Source organism: Pristiophorus japonicus, chromosome 2, assembly GCF_044704955.1.
Source record: "Pristiophorus japonicus isolate sPriJap1 chromosome 2, sPriJap1.hap1, whole genome shotgun sequence".
Taxonomy (NCBI): domain Eukaryota; kingdom Metazoa; phylum Chordata; class Chondrichthyes; family Pristiophoridae; genus Pristiophorus; species Pristiophorus japonicus.
In genome coordinates, this window is record NC_091978.1 from 253,129,075 (window position 1) to 253,154,474 (window position 25,400).

The following is a 25,400-nucleotide window of genomic DNA, read 5'->3' on the forward strand; positions in this document are numbered from 1 at the left end:
AGAGGAGATTAACGCAATAGTAAGGAAGGACATTAGCTTGGATGATGTGGAATCTGTATGGGTAGAGCTGCAGGATACCAAAGGGCAGAAAACACTAGTGGGAGTTGTGTACAGACCACCAAACAGTAGTAGTGAGGTTGGGGACAGCATCAAACAAGAAATTAGGGATGCATGCAATAAAGGTACAGCTATTATCATGAGTGACTTTAATCTACCTATAGATTGGGCTAACCAAACTAGTAGCAATACGGTGGAGGAGGATTTCCTGGAGTGTATTCGGAATGGTTTTCTTGACCAATATGTTGAGGAACCAACGAGAGGACTGGCCATCTTAGACTGGGTGATATATAATGAGAAAGGACTAATTAGCAATCTTGTTGTGCGAGGCCCCCCTTGGGGCAGAGTGACCATAATATGGTATAATTCTTTATTAAGATGGAGAGTGAAACAGTTAATTCAGAGACTAGGGTCCTGAAATTAAGGAAAGGTAACTTCGATGGTATGAGATGTGAATTGGCTAGAATAGACTGGCGAATGATACTTAAAGGGTTGACAGTGGATAGGCAATGCCAGACATTTAAAGATCACATGGATGAACCTCAACAATTGTAATCCCTGTCTGGAGCAAAAACAAAACGTGGAAGGTGGCTCAACCGTAGCTAACAAGGGAAATTAGGGATAGTGTTGTATCCAAGGAAGAGGCATATAAATTGGCCAGAAAAAGTAGCAAACCTGACAACTGGCAGAAATTTAGAATTCAGCAGAGAAGGACAAAGGGATTAATTAGGAGGGGGAAAATAAAGTATGAGAGGAAGCTTGCTGGGAACATATAAACTGACCGCAAGATCATCTATAGCTATATGAAGAGAAAAAGATTAATGAAGACAAACGTAGGTCCCTTGCAGTCAGAATCAGGTGAATTTATAATGGGGAACAAAGAAATGGCAGCCCAATTGAACAAATACTTTGGTTCTGTCTTCACGAAGGAAGACAAATATAACCTTCCGGAAATACTAGGGGACCGAGGGTCCAGCGAGAAGGAGGAACTGAGGGCAATCCTCATTAGTCAGGAAATTGTGTTAGGGAAATTGATGGGATTGAAGGCCGATAAATTCCCAGGGCCTGATAGTCTGCATCCCAGAGTACTTAAGGAAGTGGCTCTCGTAATAGTGGATGCATTGGTGAGCATTTTCTAACAGTCTATCGACTCTGGATCAGTTCCTATGGACTGGAGCGTAGCTAATGTAACACCACTTTTTTAAAAAGGAGGAAAGAGAGAAAACAGGGAATTATAGACCGGTTAGCCTGACATCAGTCGCGGGAAAATGTTGGAATCAATTATTAAACATAGAAAATAGGTGCAGGAGTAGGCCATTGGGCCCTTTGAGCATGCAGCACCATTCAATAAGATAATTGCTGATCATCCACCTCAGTACCCCTTTCCTGCTTTCTCTCCATACCCCTTGATCCCTTTAGCTGTATGAGCCATATCTAACTCCCTCTTGAATATATCCAAAGAACTGGCATCAACAACACTCTGCGGTTGGGAATTCCACAGGTTAACAACTCTCTGAGTGAAGAAGTTTCTCCTCATCTCAATCCTAAATGGCTTACCCCTTATCCTTAGACTGTGTCCCCTGGTTCTGGATTTCCCAACATCGGGAACATTCTTCCTGCATCTAACCTGTCCAGTTCCATTAGAATTTTATATATTTCTATGAGTTCCCCTCTCATCCTTCTAAACTCCAGTGAATAAAGGCCCAGTTGATCCAATCTCTCCTCGTATGTCTGTCCAGCCATCCCAGGAATCAGTCTGGTAAACCTTCGCTGCATTCCCTCAATAACAAGAATGTCCTTCCTCAGATTAGGAGACCAAAGCTGAACACAATATTCCAGGTGAGGCCTCACCAAGGCTCTGTACCACAGCAGTAAGACCTCCCTGCTCCTATACTCAAATCCCCGAGCTATGATGGCCAACATACCATTTGCCTACTTCACCGCCTGCTGTACCTGCATGCCAACTTTCAATGACTGCTGTACCATGACACCTAGGTCTCGTTGCACCTCTCCTTTTCCTAATCTGACACCATTCAGATAATATTCTGCCTTCGTGTTTTTGCCACCAAAGTGGATAACCTCATATTTATCCACATTATACTGCATCTGCCATGCATTTGCCCATTTACCTAATCTGTCCAAGTCATTCTGCAGCTTCTTAGCATCCTCCTCACTGCTCACACCGCCACCCAGTTTAGTGTCATCTGCAAACTTGGAGATATTACACTCAATTCCTTCATCCAAATCATTAATGTATATTGTAAATAGCTGGGGTCCCCGCACTGAGCCCTGCGGTACCCCACTAGTCACTGCCTGCCATTCTGAAAAGGACCCGTTTATCCCGACTCTCTGCTTCCTGTCTGCCAGCCAGTTCTCTATCCATGTAAGTACATTACCCCCAATACCATGTGCTTTAATTTTGCACACCAATCTCTTGTGTGGAACCTTGTCAAAATCCTTTTGAAAGTCCAAATACACCACATCCACTGGTTCTCCCTTGTCCATTCTACTAGTTACTTTCTCAAAAAATTCTAGAGGATTTGTCAAGCATGATTTCCCTTTCATAAATCCATGCTGGCTTGGACCGATCCTGTCACTGCTTCCAAATGCGCTGTTATTTCATCTTTAATAATTGATTCGAACATTTTCCCCACTACTGATGTCAGGCTAACATCAATGCATCCTCTATTTCTAGGGCCACTTCCCGAAGTACTCTGGGATGCAAACTATCAGGCCCCGGGGGTTTATCAGCCTTCATTCCCATCAATTTCCCTAACACAATTTCCCGCCTAATAAGGATTTCCTTCAGTTCCTCCTTCTCACTAGACCCTCGGTCCCCTAGTACTTCCGGAAGGTTATTTGTGTCTTCCTACATTCGCCTTCACTAATCTTTTTCACTTTACATATCTATAGAAGCTTTTGCAGTCAGGGTGATTTGGACAGGTTAGGTGAGTGGGCAAATGCATGGCAGATGCAATATAATGTGGATAAATGTGAATTAAAGATGAAATAGCAGCACATTTGTAAAGCAGTGACAGGATCGGTCCAAGTCTGCATGGATTTATGAAAGGGAAATCATGCTCGACAAATCATCGAGAATTTTTTGAGGATGTAACTAGTAGATTGGACAAGGGAGAACCAGTGGATGTGGTGTATTTGGACTTTCATAAGACTTTTGACAAGGTCGCAAACAAGAGATTAGTGTGTAAAATTAAAGCACATGGTATTGGGGGTAATGTTTTAACGTGGATAGAGAACTGGTTGGCAGACAGGAAGCAGAGAGTAGGGATAAATGGGTCCTTCTCAGAATGGCAGCCAGTGACTAGTGGGGTGCCGCAGGACTCAGTGCTGGGACCCCAGCTATTTACAATATACATCAATGATTTAGATGAAGGAATTGAGTGCAATATCTCCAAGTTTGCAGATGACACTAAGCTGGGTGGTGGTGTAAGCTGTGAGGAGGATGCTAAGAGGCTGCAGGGTGACTTGGACAGGTTAGGTGAGTGGGCAAATGCATGGCAGGAGCAGTATAATGTGTATACATTTGAGGTTATCCACTTTGGTGGCAAAAACATGAAGGCAGAATACTATCGGAATGGTGACAGATTAGGAAAAGGGGAGGTGCAACGAGACCTGGGTGTCATGGTACATTAGTCATTGAAAGTTGGCATGCAGATACAGCAGGCGGTGAAGAAAGCAAATGGCATGTTGGCTTTCATAGCTAGGGGATTTGAGTATCGGAGCAGGGAGATCTTAATTCAGTTGTACAGGGCCTTGGTGAGGCCTCACATGGAATATTGTGCTCAGTTTTGGTCTCCTAATCTGAGGAAGGACGTTCTTGCTATTGAGGGAGTGCAGCGAAGATTCACCAGACTGATTCCCTGGATGGCGGGAGTGACATATGACGAGAGACTGAATCGACTGGGCCTGTATTCACTGGTATTTAGAAGAATGAGAGGGGATCTCATAGAAACATGTAAAATTCTGATGGGACTGGACAAGTTAGATGCAGGAAGAATGTTCCCGATGTTGGGGAAGTCCAGAACCAGGGGTCACAGTCGAAGGATAAGGGGTAAGCCATTTAGGACTGAGATGAGGTTAGACTTCTTCACTCAGAGAGTTGTTAACCTCTGGAATTCTCAACCGCAGAGTTGTTGATGCCAGTTCGTTAGATATATTCAAGAGGGAGTTAGATATGGCCCTGACGGCTAAAGCAATCAAGGGTTATGGGGAGAAAGCAGGACAGGGGTATTGAGGTGAATGATCAGCCATGATCTTATTGAATGGTGGTGCAGGCTCGAAGGGCCGAATGGCCTACTCCTGCACCTATTTTCTATGTTTCTATGAGACACAGAGTACAAAAGCAAGGAAGTTATGCTAAACCTTTCTAAAACACTGGTTAAGAGTCAGCTGGAGTACTGTGTCGAACTCTGCGCACTTCACTTTGCGAAGAATGTCAAAGCCTTAGAGAAGGTGCAGAGGAGATTTACTCGAGTAGTACCAGGGATGAAAGGTTTCAGTTATGTGGAGAGGCAAGAGAAACTGGGGATGTTCTCCTCAGAGCAGAGAAGGTTAAGGGGAGATTTGATAAAGGTGTTCAAAATCATGAATGGTTTTGATAAAGTAAATAAGGAGCTACTATTTCCAGTGGCAGAAGGATCAGTAACCAGAGGACTCAGATTTACAGTAACTGCAAAAGAAGCAGAGGTGACATCAGGGGAAAAAAATTACAGTTATATGAATAGACTAGAGGGGGCTGTTCTTCTGAGAGCAGAGAAAGCCAAGAGGAGATTTGATAGAGGTGTTCAAAATCATGAAAGGTTTAGATAAAGTAAATAAAGAGAAACTGTTTCCAATGGCTTAAGATCCATAACCAGAGGGCATAGATTTAAGGTGATTGGCAAAAGAACCAGAGGCGACATGAGGGAAAACATTTTTTTGCAACGAGTGGTTAGGATTTGGAATGCACTGCCTGATCGGGTAGTGGATACTGATTCAATCGTAGTCTTCAAAAGTGAATTGGATAAATACTTGAAGGAGAAAAAATTGCATGGATATGGGGAAAGAGCAGGCAAGTGGGACTAACTAGATTGCTCTTCAAAAGAGCCAGTGCCGACTAGATGGGCAGAATTGTCTCCTTCTGTGTTGTACTATTCCATTATTCAATGAAAATGACGATAAATATTAATCAGCAAGGCAAATTGAAACTGCCGCATCCATTGAAATCAACGGAATAGAAATTGGATGTGTTCTATAATGGCTGAGCAATTTGCTCTGCTAAATTATTGTTCATGTAGTGAAGATGAAAATCTAAGCCATTGAGTCTGCATGTGACAAAGGCATGAATGAGTGTTTCAGCTGCACATGGGCTGAGATAAGGGCACAGGTTGAAAATATTATGGAGATAGAAGTAGGCTATCTTTGTGAGGAAGAGGATATGGAGTGGGAAACTCAGTTTGGGATTGAATAGGATGTTGAGGTTATGGACAGTCTGGTTTATCCCGACAGCAGACAAGGAGGAGGATGGAGCTGGTGACGAGGATACAGGATTTGTGCCAACGATTAAAGATAATGCTTTCAATATTCCTAATGCTTAGCGAAAGGAAATTGAGACTCATCTAAGACTGGATTTCAGATGGACAGGTTGATAGCACAGGTAGTAAAGGGTTGGGAAAGGTGGGGAGGGGTAGAGCTTGGTGTCATCAACATACATACACAAGCTGACTCTGTTTTTGCAGATGATGGTGTCAAGCGCAGCATGTATCCTTGAGGGACTGGAACGATGATGGTGCAAAAGTGAGAAGGTAAGTGATTGGTGGAGATGCTCTGGTTATGATTGGAAAAGTATGAGTGGAACCAAGTGAGTACAATCCCATCGATCTGGACAATAGAAGATAGGCATTGGAGGAGGATACCCTGATGAAATGTGTCAAAGGCTGCAAATCGGTTGAGCAGTACGAGGAACAATGCAGCACAGTCACAGTCAGAAAGAATGTTGCTCTTCACTTTGGTTAGGGTCTATCAGTGCTGCAACTGGGGCAGAAAACTGACTGGTGCTACTGAAGTACGGGGCTTTAGGAGATGTGGACATCGAACTGGGAACAGTTGAATGATATATTCCAGGACCTTAGAGAGGAATGGAAGCAAGCAGCAAAGGAGGCTGAACAGATCAGCATCGATATTAACCATCCTCCCCCACGACAGGTGAGAAAAGGTTACGGGGGGGTGGGGGGTGTGGGTTGAACCATTAAATACGCGAAAGGCGGCCCTAACTCGGCATGCTCGGCCGTTGACGTTTTTAGTGTCTGGTTTCGTGGCACTCAAGTGATCCGCCACGGAGAGGCAAGACACTTCATGAACATATTTAAATCAGGCTGCCACAGTGCAATTGAGTGCATGATTTGAAATTCACTGCATTTCCGCAGGTTCCCAGGTCCCGACAACAAATACGAGGCAGGAGCTGCCGGCTCCCCAAGGTTAGTGCTTTTCCAGCACTCCATGTGGGACAGGAGGAGTAAGAGTGCTCTCTCCAACCCCTCACGGTACTTTCGGCCTCGCCCCTCCTGATCGCCGTCCTTCACCCCTCCTAAATGCTGGGGACCATCCCAAAGAGTCCCTGGCTATGACCTCTTGACCCTCCCGGTCATCGGCCAGGCTGTCAATTTGGCCAATGGTCAGGTAGGAAACGCATCAAAAAACGACAATGAGGTTGTTAAATTCGGCATGACCTCCAGATCCTGGCCTGTCCGGGTTCTTCGGCCGTTTTCAGCCTCCCCGTAAATATCGGGGCCATGAACTCCACTTCAGTGACAAAGAAATCCATGAGCTCTTAGCACTTGCTAGTGGTGACGGTGGGAGAAGTTGTTCAGGGCGACAGGTTTAAGGAGACAGTTGACAGCAAAAAGGCTAGCAAACAGGTTAGCATTGTCCTCCAGGATGACCTTAAAGTAGTGGATGGTTTTGGTGGAATTTCCTGCTGTTGCCAGCCAGATCTAGTGGTGGATGGCTAAGCTAGTTATGTGCCAGAAATGCTTATGTTTGCACCACTTCCATTTAAGGGAGCAAAAATAGGGACTGTACTGTGGAATGACTAGGATGGGAGACTGTCAATAGTTGGGGAGAAGGGCATCAAAGATGGAGGTGAGGGAGTGGTTGAACAAATCAACAGCTATCATGAGAATGGAGGGTCAATGTTTATGCAGTTCGGGAGGCCATGGGAGATGGTAAGGTCGAGGAAGTAGCCATGAAAATGGTGGGAGAGTTTATATTGTGGGAGAAATTTAGGAAAGACAGGATGGCAGTCAATTCAGAGGAGGGAGGGCAAGGAGAGCTGAGATGGAGATTGAAATCACCAAGAATGGGGATCAGTGCAGAGGCTGAGAGAGAAAAAGAGGGAGGATTTTAAAGGAGAGGCGAAAGGATTTTAAAGGAGAGGCGAAAGATGTGGAACATGGCTAGGTGCTTGAAGGAAAAGGTGCCAGAAGAGTACTGGGAAATGCCAAGGTATGACTTGCTGATGAGGGCCATGTTGCCACTGCGGCAATTTCAGTGAGGTGGGGGTGATGGTCAGTATAGCCAGGCTGGGAGGCCTCGGCAAGGGAGCGTGAGCCATGTTTATTCAAAGCCTGGATCCCAATATGATTGTCTACAATAAGATTGAGGATGACATGGGCCTTGCTCATACGTGAGCTGGTATTCTGGAGGAAAAAGCAGAATGAGGCAGTGATTGTTGAGAGTGGTGCTAGGTGTGGTTAGTAGGACAAGAAGGAGGTTGCTGAGGTTAGCCCCCAGTGGGTGCAGAATGTGGGAAGGTTGGCGAAAGAGAAGGAATTGGGACTGTTGATGTTACTGCTCCTAAGCAAGTGGTGGGTGCCACATTGGAAGATACCAAGAGAGGCACCGAGAGTAGCTGTGGGACACTCAACCTGGGATGATGGCAGGGGTAATGAAAGGTTGGAGTAGGAATTCGGTGATGACAAAGTACCTGAGAGGGAAGAGCTGAGAGGTGGTCTGGCTGGGTGAGAAGGGATGGGGCAGCAAAGTCCGAGATGTGCTGACAACATAACAATTTAACAATTCTGGGGCAAACCCTGATACTTAAAAAAAAATTAACTATATTTTCAAGAACAATAGATTGCAATACTTTGAACTGACCAATATAATTAACTGGAAACAAGTAATGACACAACACTGTTAGTGGACTGTTATGTTTCTGGTAGTATTATTGAGACAGGAGGTATCTTGTGCTGAACATAATTCAGACTTGCATTTTATATATAATATAGGCTTGTATTAATAAATGTATTTCAACAAAGAGGGGCCAAAATTGCCTTAAGCTCCATTACTGCTCTAAGAGGCGGCAATGTAGCAGATAGGCCTCACCGACCGGGGCAGACGGATGGGCTGACCCATCTGAAATTGCCCGTGGGCGGGAGCGGCAGAAACGGGTTTACCCACCGCCCATGTTGCCGCTCTGTCGGGCACACGCCAACCCCACACCAGCTGGCGGTGACCCCGTTACTGACCCTAGTGGGAAATTGCCCCGTGGGAGTGGCATCGCCGCCAGTTGGTACCACTGACAGCTTTCCCCTGCGAGAAGCTGTGTGTGCCTGGGAAGCGTGTCCGCCCTTAATGGGGAGGGCGCACTGCCGGCGCCTCCATTTTATTTTATTTGTCAGGCCAATTCCGAGGTTGGCCCGACAATGGTGGCCACGGGTTCGGCTGGGTCACCAACAGGCAGCTCAGCACCCCCTCTTGGGTGCCAGTCCATTGGTCCAGCCGAAACCCTTCCTGGTGGTCCAGTGGGCCTAACTAAACTTCTTGCAGAGCTCGCAGTGGCCCTCCCCTTTAACTGAAGGGGAGGGAAGTTGTGACGCGGCAGCGCAACGCTGTACACCAGCGTAGCGCTCACAACTCGTTGGGATGCCCAAACCGACCGAAGGGCACTTCCATCCCTCAGCACTGCCCCGACTGGAAATAGATGACAAAGAGTCAAATATCGGTGCAAGATCCGCCCCATGGATTGGGGCTGAGAAAAATCTTAAATATCTTAGTCGGGGGGCAAGTTCAGCCCCAGAATGTCTTACCTGAAGCACACTTGCCATCTCTTTCCATCCAATATTTTAATAGTGCTTGACTCTGGTCCACCAGTGAATTTGGGTTTTCAATTCTGATCTGATGGATCTGTTCCTCACTGAAGTCCAGTTCCCTGGCCAGCTCTGACAAAAACAGCAAAGGGATTTACAAATAATATTCAGAGATTGCACTTGGGCTTCTTTTCTCTGCACTGAATCATATCAAAAGAACTTTAGGTTTCAGTTTACAGAAAAACACACTAAAATTTTTCCATCAGTCAATGTATCTGAGATATTGAACAGGAGGGATTCAACACGAGATATTCAACATGAGGTATTCAACACTGTAGGAATAATTTTACGACTTAGTCCCCTTGCTCAAAGCTTTGCTTACTAGGAACTGACATTGGAAATTTCAGCATGCCATGATTTTCCATCCTTGGAAAATCCCATGAGGTCTGCTGACCTCCTTGACCACATTTTCTAATCATGGTCATAATTGATCTCAATGATTCAAGATTACAACATAATTGTAAGTTTATCAAGATATTATTTCCAGTTGATTCCAGTGAAATTCTCTGTCCAGTGCATATCACAAAGGTTCACAGGAGATTTGACTTAATTTCTTATTTAGTATTTAGAGATAAGCTTTCTTAAATAGAAATATTTTGGAAAGGAATCTCCCCAAAATTATTATTTACTGTCCTTACAGGATTATTTACTTTCCTGAAAGAATATTTTGGGACTATCCAGAGATAGCACTTGGAACATGTGGTTGGTACAGTGCTAACCAGTAAAGGCAGACATATTCAGAGGCTGCGCCAACTTTGACCAAGATTCCGTCTCACATTTTCACATATCACTTTCCAACCCTTCACAATTTGGCATATATTGGTTCTTTCAGCTCCATCAATCTCCACCATCTCAAGATAGATTTTATACCCATTGACAATGAATGGGTGATAGATACAACCCCTATTTACAAAAATAATGCCCACATGAGAGAAGAACAAAGAGGAATTAATCTAGTGGTTGTAAAGGAAAAGCTAAAGGTAAACCATGAGGATTAATGCTCCTGCTTCTAATGGACAAGGATGATGAGTGAGAGATTAACGGGGAACAATAAACTGGAGAAAGAATCAAATGGGAGCAGAGCTGAGGAATCTGATGGAGAGAAACTGATGAATCAATAAGCACTGGTGTTCTGAATATAATTTATTGTGGTTTGAATTGTAATTAATCTAATTTTCTATTGAAGTGTAGAATTAAATAATAGTTTATTAGAGGAGTTATTAATAAAAGTTATTGGGCTGGAAATTCTGCTGAGGTTCTCTTGATCTCCTGCTGTAACATCAGTGGGAGGCTGGCAGAATTCCCCATAAAATGGCTTAAGCTGCTGCTTACACCATTTCTCCAGGGGTTCTGCTGATTTCCCAGTAATTTATGATGAACGATCAGGAGAAATCCTGTGGAAATTTAGGACCAATTTTTTTTTTTATAAAAGTACTCACACTAAGAAATAACCCTTGGGTTAATAACAGGCATTGGTGCATTAAGTTGAAGCTGTCACTGGTAACTGGATTAATAAAAGGCATGCAACAAACCATTGTTAAATTTACCACTGATGGTTTGTAAACAATATTTAAGTACTACCTGTTCTAATCTTCATATGAATTATTCTATCTTGAACGGGAATTATTGTGGCCACGGCATGAGATTAATTATTATTGGAAGAGACATCACTGATCAAGGTAATGTCAATGCTCAGATCATTACAATGATTTACTTTACTAATTCTCCCACTATGATAGACTCACTATTTCTTCTAAGACAGTTCTTCTCCTTTCAATAGTGTCGTCAGTATTCACTATTTAAACGGCAATATACCAAAATCAAATCATTAAAACTGTACAGAGAACAAAGGAGTATTAATCAGAATTCTTTGTAATAGCCGCATTTAAAAAGGGATACAGATTATGATATGCTTCTTTAAAGATCAGTTGGAGACGGTTACAGGCTATAATACAATCTCAGGGCTCAAATGATGGGCATAAACCATGTAATATGTGGTTTTAGGAGGTATCTCAACTGTGCACCCCTCTTTCCCCTTCTCCCTAACCCACACCACCAAGTGTATTTTATACCTTGCAAGCCACTGTTAAAATCAGCCCCATTTTTGAAAATAACGGCCATTGAGCACTGCATACCTGATACACGAACATAAGAATTCAGAGCAGGAGTAAGCCATACTCAAGCCTACTCCGGCATTGAATAAGATTATGGCTGATCTTTGATCTCAACTCCACTTTCCCACCCGATCTCCATATTCCTTGATTCCCCTAGAGTCCAAAAATCTATCTATCTCAGCCTTAAATATACTCAATGACTCAGCATCGACAGACCTTTGGGTTAGAGAATTCCAAAGATATACAATCTTCTGAATGAAGAAGTTCCTCATCATCTCAGTCTTAAATGGCCGGCCCCTTATCCTGAGTTTATGTCCCCTAGTTCGAGACTCTCCAACCAGGGGAAATAAACTCGACCATGTCAATTCTCCTCAGAATCTAACATGTTTCAATGAGATCATCTCTCAAACTTTTATGTAGCATCTGACTGAATGCCTTTTGGAAATCCAAATATACTACATCCACTGGTTCCCCTTTATCATATTATGATTTTCTAAGTGCCCTGTTACCACTTGCTTAATAATGGATACCAGCATGATCCCAATGACTGATGTCAGGCTAACTGGCCTGTAGTTCCCCGTTTTCTCTCTGCCTCCTTTCTTGAATAGCGGGTTTCATTTGCTACCTTACAATCTGCTGGGTCCATTCTAGAATCTAGGGAATTTTGGAATATCACAACCAATGCATCCATTATCTCTGCAGCCACCACTTTTAGAACTCTAGGATGTAGGCCATCAGGTCTAGGGGGTTGTCGCTTTTGGTCCCATTAGTTTCTCAAGTTCTTTTTCTCTACTGATCTTAATTATTTCAAGTTCCTCACTCTCATTAGCCCCTTGGTTCCCCACTATTTTTGGTATGCTTTTTGTGTCTTCTACTGTGAAGACAGATAATAAGTATTTGTTTAAAGTCTCTGCCATTTGCTTATTCCCCATTATAATTTCTCCTGTCTCAGCCTCTAAGGGACCAACATTTACTTTTGCTACTCTCTTCCTTTTTACATACTTTTAGAAACTCTTATATTCTGTTTCTATATTTCTTGCTAGTTTATTCTATTTTCTCCATTTCTATCATTTTTTGGTCATTCTTATCCGGTTTCTAAAGCTCTTCCAATCCTCAGGCTTACTATTATCCTTCACGTTATGCACCTCTTCTTTTAATCTAATACTATCCTTAACTTCTTTAGTTAGCCTTAAATGGATCACTTTTCCTGTGGTGTTTTTATTTCTCAATGGAATGTATATTCGTTGAGAATTTTGGAATATTTCTTTAAATGTTTTCCACTGCTAATCTACTGTGATACCTTTTAATCTGATTTCCCAATCTACCTTAGCCAATTCGCCCTTCACAGCTCATAACTTTATTTAAGTTTAAGACTCTAGTTTTGGATTTAAATATTTCACTCTCAAACTCAATTTGAAATTCTATTATACTATGATCACTCTTACCCAGAGGAGCCTTTACTATGAAATTACTCATTAACCATGTCTTATTACACAATACAAGATCTAAAATAGCCTACTCACTGGTTGGTTCCATGATGTATTATTCTAGGAAACTGACTCGAATGCCTTGCATGAACTTGTCCTCCAGACTACCTTTGCCAATTTGATTTGCCCAGTCATTATGAAGATTAAAGTCCCCCACAATTAGTGCATTAGGTTTGTTACAAGCTCCTATTATTTCTTGACTAATATTCTGTACAATGGTATAAGGGGGTCGATAAATTACACCAGTATTTTCTACCCCTTGTTATTTCTTATCTGCACCCATACTGATTCTACTTCCTTATCTTCTGAGACAGGATCCATTCTCACTAGTGTCCTTATGTCATCCTTTATTATCAGGTCTATGCACCTGCCCCTTCACTCCCGCCTTTTCCATTCTGTCTGACTTTTCAAAATGTCGAGTACCTTGGAATGTTTAGTTCCCAACCTCGATCATCTTGCAACCACGTCACTGCAATGGCTATTAGATCAAACCCATTTATCTCTATTTGTGCCACTAATTCATCTATCATGTTACGAATGCTTCATGTATTCAGAGAAAGAACCTTTATTTGAACTTTTTGCCATTATTACCTGCATTCACCATATTCGTTGATGCATTATTACTGTTAAACACTCTGTCCCTTCCTGTCACACTCTGCTTATCTTTACCCAAATCGCGACACTGCTTCATTGCCTTGACATTTCTCTATAGATTTCCAAATTTCTCCTCACCCAACCTTTTTAGTTTGAAGCCCTATCTACAGCCCTAGTTATTCAATTTGCCAGGACACTGGTCTCAGCCCCTTTTAAGTGGAACCCGTCCCAATAGAACAGCTCCCTCTTTCCCCAGTACTGGTGCCAGTGTCCTATGAATCGAAACCCCTTCCTCCCACACAACTCTTTAATTTAAAAGCACAGAAGAAGGCAAGTCAAAAATGGTGATGTTGGCATTTGTGTTTGGAGAGGGTGGTGATGCAGTGTGTTGCTGCTCCACTGAACAGTGTACTGAGTGATGTTGCATGGATAACCACTATTCCCGATACAGGGAACTCTCAATCTCAGCGTGCCAATATACAATGTCAGAGATGAACCCAGACATTTTCTTACTAACAAGGCGTGGATCAACCAGCCTAACACAATCTTCTGTGACTCCTAGTGAGCATTAACAGACGGCATAGATAGAGGCTGAGGATCAAATCAAATCAATCACTTGTACTGTCAACTGTATAATGGTGTGTGAAGTGGGAATCAAAACAAGGGAAGAAAAGACAAAAACAAGCAAAAATAAAAATAATCCATTATTTGTTCTCACTTCAACTGCCTGTCCAAACTTTAAATTAAAGGCACTGATCAGAAATTAGGGCACAAAGTTACTGAGTTATGAGTTTTACCTGTCCAGCTGAATCCGAGGTGGTCAGCAATAAGATAGAGCCTTTGCTCAGCTCTTTCAGAGTCCTCCTGTGCATCCACAGCTTAAATTTAAAAAAAAGCAACAGCTTGTGTATAACAGTTATGGCAAAACAGGTACTCCATGCCAAAGAAGACAATCCTATTAATATTGTTAACAAGGTGTAATACCAAATGAAGTCTTTCCCCTTAAGTACAGTTGGAAAGTTGAATAACATTGACCAGCCAGTTTGGAGTGAAGGAATACAAAACTCACGCTTGACTAAAAAGAAGAATTCGGAGAAAATTCCTTAATCTTGAAAAGAAAAGTTTGGATGTAAGTACAGAGTAGATTTCTTAATTTGGATTGGGGAGTTGCCCCACACCTTGAGAATATGCCAACTCTCCATTTTGGAAAGGAACTTCCAATTTCTAAAAAAAATGCACCAGTCCTTTAAGATAACTGAGCCCTGCCTGAGTCATGTTTTAATTCTGCTGCTCTGTCCCCAGTAGAATACACATCAAATTCCAGCAGCCTTCCACTAATGTTGGAAGCATAAGACAAGATTCTTTTGCTCAAGACATTTGAACTTAATTTTACTTAAATTTGCCCATTAAATTAAAGAGAATTGTTAACATTCAAATGTTCAGCCAAGGAACATTCTGCTAAACTGGATGGCATCAGATACTTATCGAGAACAAAGCACTCAAGTAACATTGTATACACCGCTGTATCGTGAAGCCATTGTAAGGTCACCAGACATTTGGAGTGCATAAAATTCAGGTATAACCTTTTTGGTGTGAGTTATGTATTTGTGTCCTTATTATAATTAGAAATATATTTCACATAACCTTTCAAGGTAAGTGAATCATTTTTTGATATATTAAGTCTCCCACGAGAGAACTGTACCAATAAAACAACACAGGGAAGATCCTGTAGCACTGGAGGCAGTGTGGTGAAGAGTTACAAGCCTGATCTCCAGTGTTCAAGGTTTGAGTTATGGGGAAAGACTGAATAAACTTTAAAAGGAGGCATCTGAGAAGTAATGTTATAGTGATATATAAAATGGCCGTGCTTATTTGTACTGCAAAAATGGCCAACATGCTTCTTTGTTTCTGTTTGGTCCCCTTGGAGGATAAACCACACCCTGAAGTTTCACAGGAATGTGTAATTGGAACCACCCATCCCAAGGTCTCACTGACTGCAAATTGTAACTCGATCCACTTTGACTTCCTGAAGCGACAGACAGAGCTCCCCAGAAAACAGCAAGGGCCAACCAAAGTGCCTTACCACAGTTCAAGTCCATGCCTCCATCAGCCAAAATGCCTTGCCCCAATCTGAGTGCAAGCCTCCCCCAGCCAAAGTGTCTCACCCCAGTCCAAGTGCATTCTCCCCCCGCCCCTACTATAGATGGGGCAGGCATTGTGTACGGATTGTTAACAGGTTTATTGGGTATGAAGTGAATAGTAACAGTGTCGTGACTTCTGGATATCATCCACTCCAACGATGTCCCTTGTAGGGAGTTGGAAAAACGTGATCCATCTTCCCCCATCCATGTATCTCTCTCCCCGCAGCCTCTCTCTCCCCCCCCCCCCCCCCAGCCTTTCCCTCTCTCCCCCCGGCATCTCTCTCTCCACCCCCCAGCCTCTCTCTCTCTCTCTCCCCCCAGCTTCTCTCTCTCTCCCCAGCCTCTCTCTCTCTCTCTCTACCCCCAGCCTCTCTCTTTCTCCCCCCAGCCTCTCTCTCTCTCCCCGCCTCGCTCTCTCCCTCTCTCTCTCTCCCCCAGCCTCTCTCTCTCCCCCCAGCCTCTCTCTCTCTCTCCCTCCCCCAGTCTCCCTCTCTCTCTCTCTCCCCCAGCCTCTCTCTCTCCCCCCGCAGCCTCTCTCTCTCTCTCTCCCCAGTCTCTCTCTCTCTCTCTCCCCAGCCTCCCTCTCTCTCTCCCCCAAGCCTCTCTCTCTCTCTCTCTCTCTCTCCCCCAGTCTCTCTCTCTCTCCCTCCCCCAGTCTCTCTCCCCAGCCTCCCTCTCTCTCTCTCCCCCCAGCCTCTCTCTCTCTCTCTCTCTCCCCAGCCTCTCTCTCTCTCTTTCCCCCCCCCCCCCCAGTCTCTCTCTCTCTCTCTCTCCCTCTCTCCCCAGTCTCTCTTTCACTCTCTCTCTCCCCCCAGCCTCTTTCTCTCTCGCTATCGGGCCCAGACCGGCCGCTCTCGGCCTCACGCCGGCTGGGGAGGGGGAATGGGGGGGTGGGGGGGGGGGAAGAGAATCGGAGCCGCAGGTCCTGCTTCACAGCACCACGTGCGTGGAATGATTCCGGCCGGAAAGGGAGGGGGGGGCGGAGCTGGACAGGGGACAGGGCTTGTCGCTTGTTGGTCAAAAAAGTGCAGTACGGCAGGGTGGGCGGGGCTTGACAGACACCTGTGTCAAAAAAAGTGCAGCACAAATAGTTATATCGATATAAAATACATTAAAAAAAATGGAGAAGGTAAATCTGGAAAATTGATTTACATTAAGTTGTGGGAATAAGGCAAGAGAACGCTATTTTGAAGAAAGGTCTACATCTGAAATGCTAACTTGACTGCTTTCTCCATAGATTCTGGCTGACCTGCTGTGTTCCCAGCATTTGCGGTTTTTGTTTTGGATTTTCAGTATTTTGCTTTTTATTGTTTTGCACCTTGCTTGCTTTATAAAGGCAGATGGAAGTTGATGTCATCCCTAAACTAACCAAAACCCAAACTCAGCAAACCAGCAAACTTCTGAAGAGACCAGGCACACCTATAGTAAAAGTCTCATAATAATTCAGGCACATATTAGTAGACATCAGTGAACTTGTGACTGAATCTTTCTTAATTGTTCTACCAGCTGAACCATTCCTAATTCCTTAGTTTCAGTCAATCCATTAAGAAAATTATATTGCTTGTGCCTGCATATGCATACACATTCAAACTGTCAACATAACACTCAGTGTGCATGTATGTATATTAGAAATGAATACAATAATCTAAGGTGTAGAAATATTAAGAGTGCAGCTTCACTCAGCCCACCAGTGTGAATCTGAATACTCCGGGAGTGAATCTCCGGGAGAAAATTCCCACTCATCTGCCATAATTTCGATGGAAGAGTCACAGAAACCTGGAAACAACTGAGTAAATGCCATTTATGCCATTACTCAGGGGTTTCCATAGTTCTTTTGCTGAAGTTACAGCAGATGGCTGGGAGAACTCCCGTGACAATTCACATGCTAAGTATGGATTATAGCACTTAATTCTTAGCATCAACATGATAAGCAGATGCTCATAGTTATATGTGCTGCAGAGTTCCAGCCAGAAGACTCAGAACACAATTTTAAATGAGAAAACAGCTTACTAAAGGTGCTACTTTACTGTGAATATAAATTAAACATTTTATATGCTGTTTCACCAGCATATTAACATTTAATTGTTTTATCATATGTATCTCTATATACTTAGATGCCACAGTTGTCAGTGTGATCAGTTATGTTTGGCAAAAATGTTCCCATATATTGCTAGCATAATGGAAGATATTTTTCTCAGGAATGCCTAAGAAAAACTAAAATATCTATATTAAACATCTTTAATGTTTTATACATATTCTTGGGATGTGGGCAACACTAGCAATGCAATATTTCCTGCCCATCTTTAGTTTCTCTGAGGGTATTAAGAGCCAACCACATTGAGTCACGTGTAGGCCAGACTGAGTAGGGATGGCAGGTTCCCTTCCCTGATGGAGTTTAGTGAACCACCTGGGTTTCTGCAGAAATGCTACAGCTTTCACAGTGCATTTTCTGGTGCCAGCCCATAATTACTAGATTTATTGAATTCAATTTCACAACTTGCCAAGGTGGGATTTGAACTCTCAACCACTAAGTTACTATTCCAATGCCATACCCTTGTATATAATAGATGCTATTTGAAACCATCATACTTACTTTCTATAACAATCTCCCATCAGACTTTGCTGATAACATGCCTATTATTATAAAATACCACATCCTTCAACTCATCATGAGTAATGTTATGAGAGATCTTCTGGTATTTAAATACAAATCATGTTAATTGTAAGGATTGTTGTCCCAGGAAGAGTGCTTTATATTTATTTGAAGGAAATATTGTTTGGAATCATTTTACTTAAGCCATGGAAAAACATGGTCCGATACCAATCTCAAACATATATCAAGTAAGATTTATGATTTGCCTTCCCCCAAATCCCATTGGCATGTTCCTTCCAAATTTTCCCGGTGCATTTTTGTGTTGTAGTAACTTTAATAAAATTAATTTTTTTGCCATCAGTAGGAAACAATAATCACCCAGGTCTGGAGATGACAATACAGTGAAATTACTATAAATCTTAGCACCTAGTAGTCTAGAAACTTACCTTAGACAACACGGTGGCTGGAAAAAAAAAACTTAGCTTACTCTTTTATCTCACTCCAAACTGGTAATGTCAATGTAATTAATGCCTGGTCTCCCTATTATCAATGAGGCTGGATTTGCAGTGGTGTTTCATTTTGAATTTCAATTTTCCCAGTCTCAACAAATAAGCTTTATGAAATTTGTTGAATGTTATGTAAACTGGAGTTTGCATTATTAGGTATACTGTAGTTTGAGGTTTTAAAATGTTGTCTTCTTTATAAATAAAGTCAAACTTACAGTGGCATACTATTTTTTAACCCTAGTATCCAACATTTAAATATTCTGATCAACATATACCTGTATTGATATACCAAAACAAATCAGATATATTCCTTTATTAAATTAACAGTCATTTCTTTCCCAAGCCGCTCATGAAGTCCAAATCTTCTCATTTTAAATTTGACACCCTGATTATTAGTTATGCTGATTTTAGACTATCTATTCATAAGAACATAAGAAATAGGAGCATGAGTAGGCCGTACAGCCCATCGAGCCTCCTCCGCCAATCAATAGGATCATGGCTGATCAACCGCAACTCCGCTTTCCCGCCCGATCTCCATATCCCTTGATTCCCAGTTCCATAATGCTGCTAGTAGAAAGTGGGAAAATCAAATTCAAAATAATCTAAGTTTCCTAGTTACTAATGCTAGTTCCTATAGATAAATTGCCATTGCTTGTCTATGATTCTAAATCTGATGGGCCCTCTTTGCCTTTCCAGCTTGCCAATCTTGAGATCAGTCTAGTAGCACATCACAAAACATGGAAATCACAAAACCACAACACAAACTCTCACAGGACCACGTGAACAATCACAAAAGCTTTAACTGAATGAACTGCAAAGCTAACTACAAATTCTGGTGTGCTATAGCTCAAAGACCCCAGTAGATGGCTGGTACCTTCAAAGTGGTCATGGCCATTTTCTTCAGGAATTCTTTCAATCTGGGTTTCAACAGATTCATCCCAGATCGGCCTCACGTCAAACAGGTCTTCAGGAAGAGGTTGCTGTATTTCACTGGGCTGCTCAGTTTCAACAATAGAACTGTCTACAGCACTGCTATCATCATCTGATAACACTTCACGTTCTCGCTCTTCCTCTGTCAATCGATCTACCAACTTTGACGCTTCATCACTTATCTCTTCAAAAAATTCAATGGAATGTTTATAAAGTTCAAAAAACTTATCCTTGTTGCCTTTAGCAGAACCAATTGCAGCTTGTGAACTTTGGCTAGCTTTAGTCTTCACTGGAAGTCTTGATTGGAATATTTTTGGTTTAGTACTTTCGGATATTTCTGATCCAGCAGTAAAGTGGTCGATGAACTCTTTTGCATCAGGTTCGGTATCACAGCTCTTCCCTTTATTGGGAAATTTACATTTAATCTCTGCAGAATTAACAGCATCAGACTCAGACTTGCTTCGTGGTTCCTGTCTTACTGGCAATCTAGATTTAACCTCATGGATTTTGATGGGCTCTGAAGTCTTTTTTGCTTCCAGTATCAGAGGTGCAGAGTGGTGGTCTATTCTGTGAGCAACAGCCTTAACAGGAATTCTAGATTTAGATTTTACTGAATCATCTGTAGATCCTTCTTGTGTACTTGCAGAGGATGAACGAGAAGATAAAAGAGCCTTGTCCTCGGGTGCAGCTGGTGCTCGGGGTATCGCTGTTACAACAGCAGTATGTCTGACAGGAAGTTTAGATTTTGCCTCTGTCTGATAAGTTTGTGGACTAACTGCAGTAGGAATTTCAATAACTGAACGCTGTTCTTCAGGTGATGAGTCTGACGAGTCATCATCGCTCTTTGCAGCTTGCTGCGAACAAATGGTCCTGGTCACTGTCGAAAAGTCTAACTGTACGTGAGTCATCGAAGATTCAGGAGAGGTAATAACATCCACTTCATCATCAAAGTTGAAAGGTTTGACTTCAGCCACTTCAGGCACAGCAGAATCTTTTTTTGAAGGTTTTGTTGATGCGGAAATGCCCATTTTGATTGGAATTCTCGATTTTTGTTCATTTTTTGTGGCTATTTGTTCATCTAAGCAATTTAACTCAGTAGAGGATTGACTGCTTGATTCAATAGATGACACTGAATCTCGTAATGAACCGTACTGAAACTCAGTCTGAGATTGGGTAGCAAATCTATCAGGTGTGCATTCAATTTTAGGAGACTTAATCTCATCTTCAGTTTCCTCCATTTTGGATGTTTCTGTTAAAGCCTCAGCAGCCTGATTTTCTCCGATTTGGAAAAAATGGAAGTTTTCATCTCCATAGCTCCTTTTGCTCATATCAATAGCACCACTTCTGGTCATTTCAAATAATTTCCCCTCTTGAAATAAGAATGGGTTTTGCTCATTGGTTGGTGTGCTATCCTCAGTGGGAGTTCTTACTGGTGTGGTATCTGGAGTTGCGCCCCGAGACTGTTTGTCAACCATTAGGCCAAATATTTTCTGCTCTTCCTCTTTAAGACGGGCTTCAAATGCCTCATCATCTTCTCTCATTGTATTCCATGGGTCAAGGTCAGCCTCTGTTTTAGTTATTATTACTTTGCTTAGCTGCTCTTCAGCTTCTTGCCTTGAGAGTATGTCACGCAATGTAGATTCATCTGTAGGAGCTGCTTTATATTCTGCACAGTCAGTTGCAGTTGATGCTGTTGTTTCCACAGCTGCCTCTTGGCCCGGTTGCTTTTTGTCAACTGCTTTTACTTGACATTCTTCAGGTTTGCTATCCACCCACAGTTCATCTCTCTTTTCTGCAGCTTGCTCAAGACGTTGGACATCTTCCTCAGTTAGAACATCATCCTCTTGTGTTTCAGGCATGAAACATGATGCTTCTGAAGAATTAATTTCTTCAATAGACTCACCAGTAGCTGTAAAAGAACAGACTGCAGAAAAATGATCAATTTCATTACCTCCACAAGTTACGATAACTTTAGGTACTGCTTCACAAAACTGTGAATCAGCGAGAACATTATCTGTGTCCAAGCTTCTGTTTTCTATTGCTAAGTCTATGCCATTATCATCTTCTGCTACTTGTTCACTTGATTCCTTTTCATCATCTATTATTCTAAAGGTGTATTTTTTGCCCATAGTAGGGTGAAACTCTGCATCTTCAGGGCTAGAACCTTCAACTCCAGAGGGGAGTGGAGATGGAGGCTCAACTCGAATAACTGGCTCCATAAGCAGTCCAGATTCAGCCTCTTTGCTTAACTGAGTTAATTCTGGCTCACTTTCTGAAGATGAGGAGCTTTTTCTATGTTCAGTGTGAGATATGAATATTACTTCTGCTTCATCTACATTGGTTATAGCAGGAGTTGGAGACATTTCAGTTTGTTTTTGTTCCTTTTTACCTTCACGCTTTAATCTAGCATCCTCTTCTAGTTCATCAAATGTTTTAATTTTGGCTGCCATTTTAAACATTTCCTCTTCTGGTGTAAACCTTTTCTTTGATTCACTCTCTGGAGAATCATCATCAATTTCCTCTTGGATTTCAGGGATCGCAATTGGTTTTTCAGCAACTGACAGTATATGTGTGTCAGGTGTTTTGGGAGTGACTTCATAACTGATCTCCTCAGAGCTTGGGGTTTCAGGTGAAAGAGGGCTCTTTCCTGAACTTTCCATCTGCGAAATTTGATCCAAACTATCTTCCTCTGCACTTCCTTCAGGTGACATAAGTTTCCTTGTCTCTCTGTTTATGGGTCCTTCCCGCATGTCTCGGAAAACTCTACTCCTGGCAGATGTAGCATCTAAAGAAATATCCATTCTTTCACTTTTTTTCTCAGTAACTATGGTGGAAGCTGCCTTCTCATTCTGTTCTGCCACGGAAATTGCTGCAATTAACTTCTGTTCCATAGGACTATTTTCAAGGGAATCTGGGCAGGGTGATTCTTTTATTGGACTTGGCTCGAGTGAATCTGGGGATTTGTGTGAAGTTGTGTCAATATCATCCTGTGTGGGACTAGCCTCTAGAGAATCTTTATGACTGATCATGGAATCATCTGCCATTGGACTAAGACCATCAGTATCAAGTGAAACTCCAGTTAGACACAACTCTAGTAGTTGACTTCTTGCTGCGTACTCTGGTGAAATTGAAGAGATAATTGGTGAAACTCTTTCTTGTTCCTTTTCTTTCAAAGGAATATCTGGAGCTGTTAACTCCACTGATGCCTGGTCCTCCACTTTTCCTTCTGGCATGGAAACAGGGAAGTTTGCATCGTTGTCTTCAAATCCACTTCCCAATGAAACATCGCACACATCAAGAATGGGCAGAGATTCTGTTTCTTCCTGTATAAAACTATCTTTTTCACTAGTATCATCTGCAGCTTTAAGGGCAGAGACTGATTCACTGGTTGTCTGCTCATCCGCTTCGTCTAAAAGAGATGTGGCTTGAGTCACTTCCATTGATTGCAATTCATCATACTCTACGCAGCCAGAATCTGCAGTTAGTTCAGCATCAGTACCATCAAATATTTCTTTTGTTATCTTTACTTCAGAAACTGCTTCAGTAGTGATAATATTTTCACATGTACTTGTTTTCTCTTGTGTTGAAATGTCATTCACTGAAAGCACCCCAATCATGACAGATGACTTAATAACAGAATCAGCTTCTTTTTCTGTGGCAGCAGCATAACCAATAGTTTGTGTAGAAGGTGTGCTTTTCTGAAAACTTTGATCCTTACTGTCTACTTTGACAAGATCACCAGCACCTTGTTTTTCTAATGTTTCCTGCTCGGTTTTCTTTGGTGAAAGGGATAGACTTTCAGGGCTTGTTTCAGGAGTTTCTGCAAGACCTTCATGTTTGTAACTCTCCTCAGAGCTAATCTGAGGTGTACCATCACCTAAGCTAAAGCTTGGAGAGTCAGCAATACCTTCATGCTTTAGGCTTTCTGAGCTGTCGTCAAGGGCACCATTTTGTAAAGCTATGTCTGGTGTAAATCCATCCTTCACATATTCTTGTGGGAAACTAATGTTCAGGTCATGGTGATTTGGGCTTATCACTACTTGTTCAAGGTAAAGTTCTGCTTCCGGAGTATCTGAAGTTTTCCTAAACTGTTGATATTTGTCATTATCTTCTAACTCCTCTTTAATGACATCAGTGAAATCAGTGGATGTTTTTCGGTCTGGACTGATCTGTAAATCAGTAGTCACGGTTATTCTGCTACTGTGTATTTCAGTTTGCTTTTCCACGTCGTCAGCAAAAACAGATTCATAGTTCTCTGATATTTCAGAACTCACATCATCTTTTTCAATAGATATTGTGATTGCCTGCTTATCTTTGCTTGATGGTGTCCTTTTATTTTCTGTAATTTCTGTGCTTACTTCACCTGTGTCATGTGGAATTGGATTCATCACAACTTTTCCATTGTGACCTCTGTGTAACATATCCTGCCTGAGCACCTGTGACTGAAATTCTTTTGATGAAAGTTCTAACTCATATGCTTTAGCTTCTTTACCAACTGTTTTCGGAAGTAAATCTGGTTGACTGTCTTTTCCTTCACATCCATCATGAGATATTTCAGGCTTGTTTAACTCCTCCAAAGTTTGCTTTTTTGTTTGCGAAGTATCAGATGCGTGCTGGAAGAGTCGAGACATTTTCTTGGATGGATCTTGTCCTGATTGGAATGCTTTCATCAGTTCACGCACTGACATTGTTTCTTCAAGCCTTTCTGTAACAATAGAAGAACCAGGAGCCTCTTTGTTTATTACTCGTTTAGTGGATGTTGTGGAAATCTCTTCTTTTACTGGAGCTTTAGTTTGTTTCCGTTGTCCTTCCTCTGCTTCCACACGCTTCTGAAGAGCTTTTACCTTCTCTTTTATTGAACCAATGGGAGTTTCTTCCACCACGGGTGAGGTATCATCTGCAACATCTGGAGGCGCTAATGCTGTTTCTTCCTTCACTGCCTTAGTGAAACCAGATTCAGTGGTAATATTCTGTTGCACTTTTCTAACTTCTGTCCTAGTTTCTGTAGTTAGGTCTTGAAATGCAGGATCCTTAAAATACATTGTAGTATTTTCTTCCTTAAATCTCTGAAACACAGGTTTTGTCTTTCCAGGATCTAATTTAGTTTGGCCATTTGTTTTGTGTGATAGTTCATGTTCTTTCCCCCCCTCTGAGCCTACCAATTCTGAAATCACCTGATATGTTCCCTTTTTAATATCTTTGGCAACAAACGTTGCATCAAATCTTTCTTGAACAATATCTGTTTGGCAGACAGTTGGAGGTATTACTACTTCTTGTGTAAAATATGTATCTAGGTCATTTTCCAAATAATCCAACATTCCACACATGTCTTTCGCAATCTTTTCTCTGGTTCCTCTGTCAATTTTGTGCTCTACAAATAGAGGTTCATAGATCTCTGCTGGTACTTCTCGCTTGACTTCTTCAACTTCTTCATCACTGATAATAACCCAGTCTTCATCCGGTTCTTCATCTTTTCCAGCGCCAATGGCTTCATGTATAGGTACTTCGCCTGTGTATGTTCCACTTCTTAAAATCTCACTCACTTTTTCCAAGTCTTCTTTTACTTTCTCTACAAGTTCAAATGGCTCACCTGGTTCTTCTTCAGCATCTCTTGCTAATTCTTTTACCTCTATGGGACTTCCTTTACTTCCTGCTGTTGAGTCCGTTTTTAAAATTTTAGTCACCTTGATTAAATCTTGTTTCATGTCAGACACATCTGAAAGCAAGTCCGGGCTTGCTAGCACAGGGACATCATGGACCAGATGTGATTTTATGGCTGAAGAAATCTCAGCAGATTCGGTCTCCTCTTCTTCATCTTCGTTTTTGACAGAA

At 42.1% G+C, this 25,400-nt stretch overlaps 1 protein-coding gene across 6 annotated transcripts in view; it reads right to left on the reverse strand.

Moving 5' to 3' along the window:
* Positions 1-25,400, reverse strand: part of ank2b (ankyrin 2b, neuronal) — a 1,291,078-nt gene that overhangs the window by 73,647 nt on the left and 1,192,031 nt on the right. For all 6 annotated transcript variants that reach the window (XM_070871180.1, XM_070871178.1, XM_070871177.1 and 3 more), the window contains 2 exons: positions 14,196-14,276; positions 9,144-9,275 (listed from right to left, as the gene is read on the reverse strand). In XM_070871180.1, the coding sequence (XP_070727281.1) occupies positions 9,144-9,275; positions 14,196-14,276 (213 nt within the window). The remainder of the gene's footprint in view (positions 1-9,143; positions 9,276-14,195; positions 14,277-25,400) is intronic.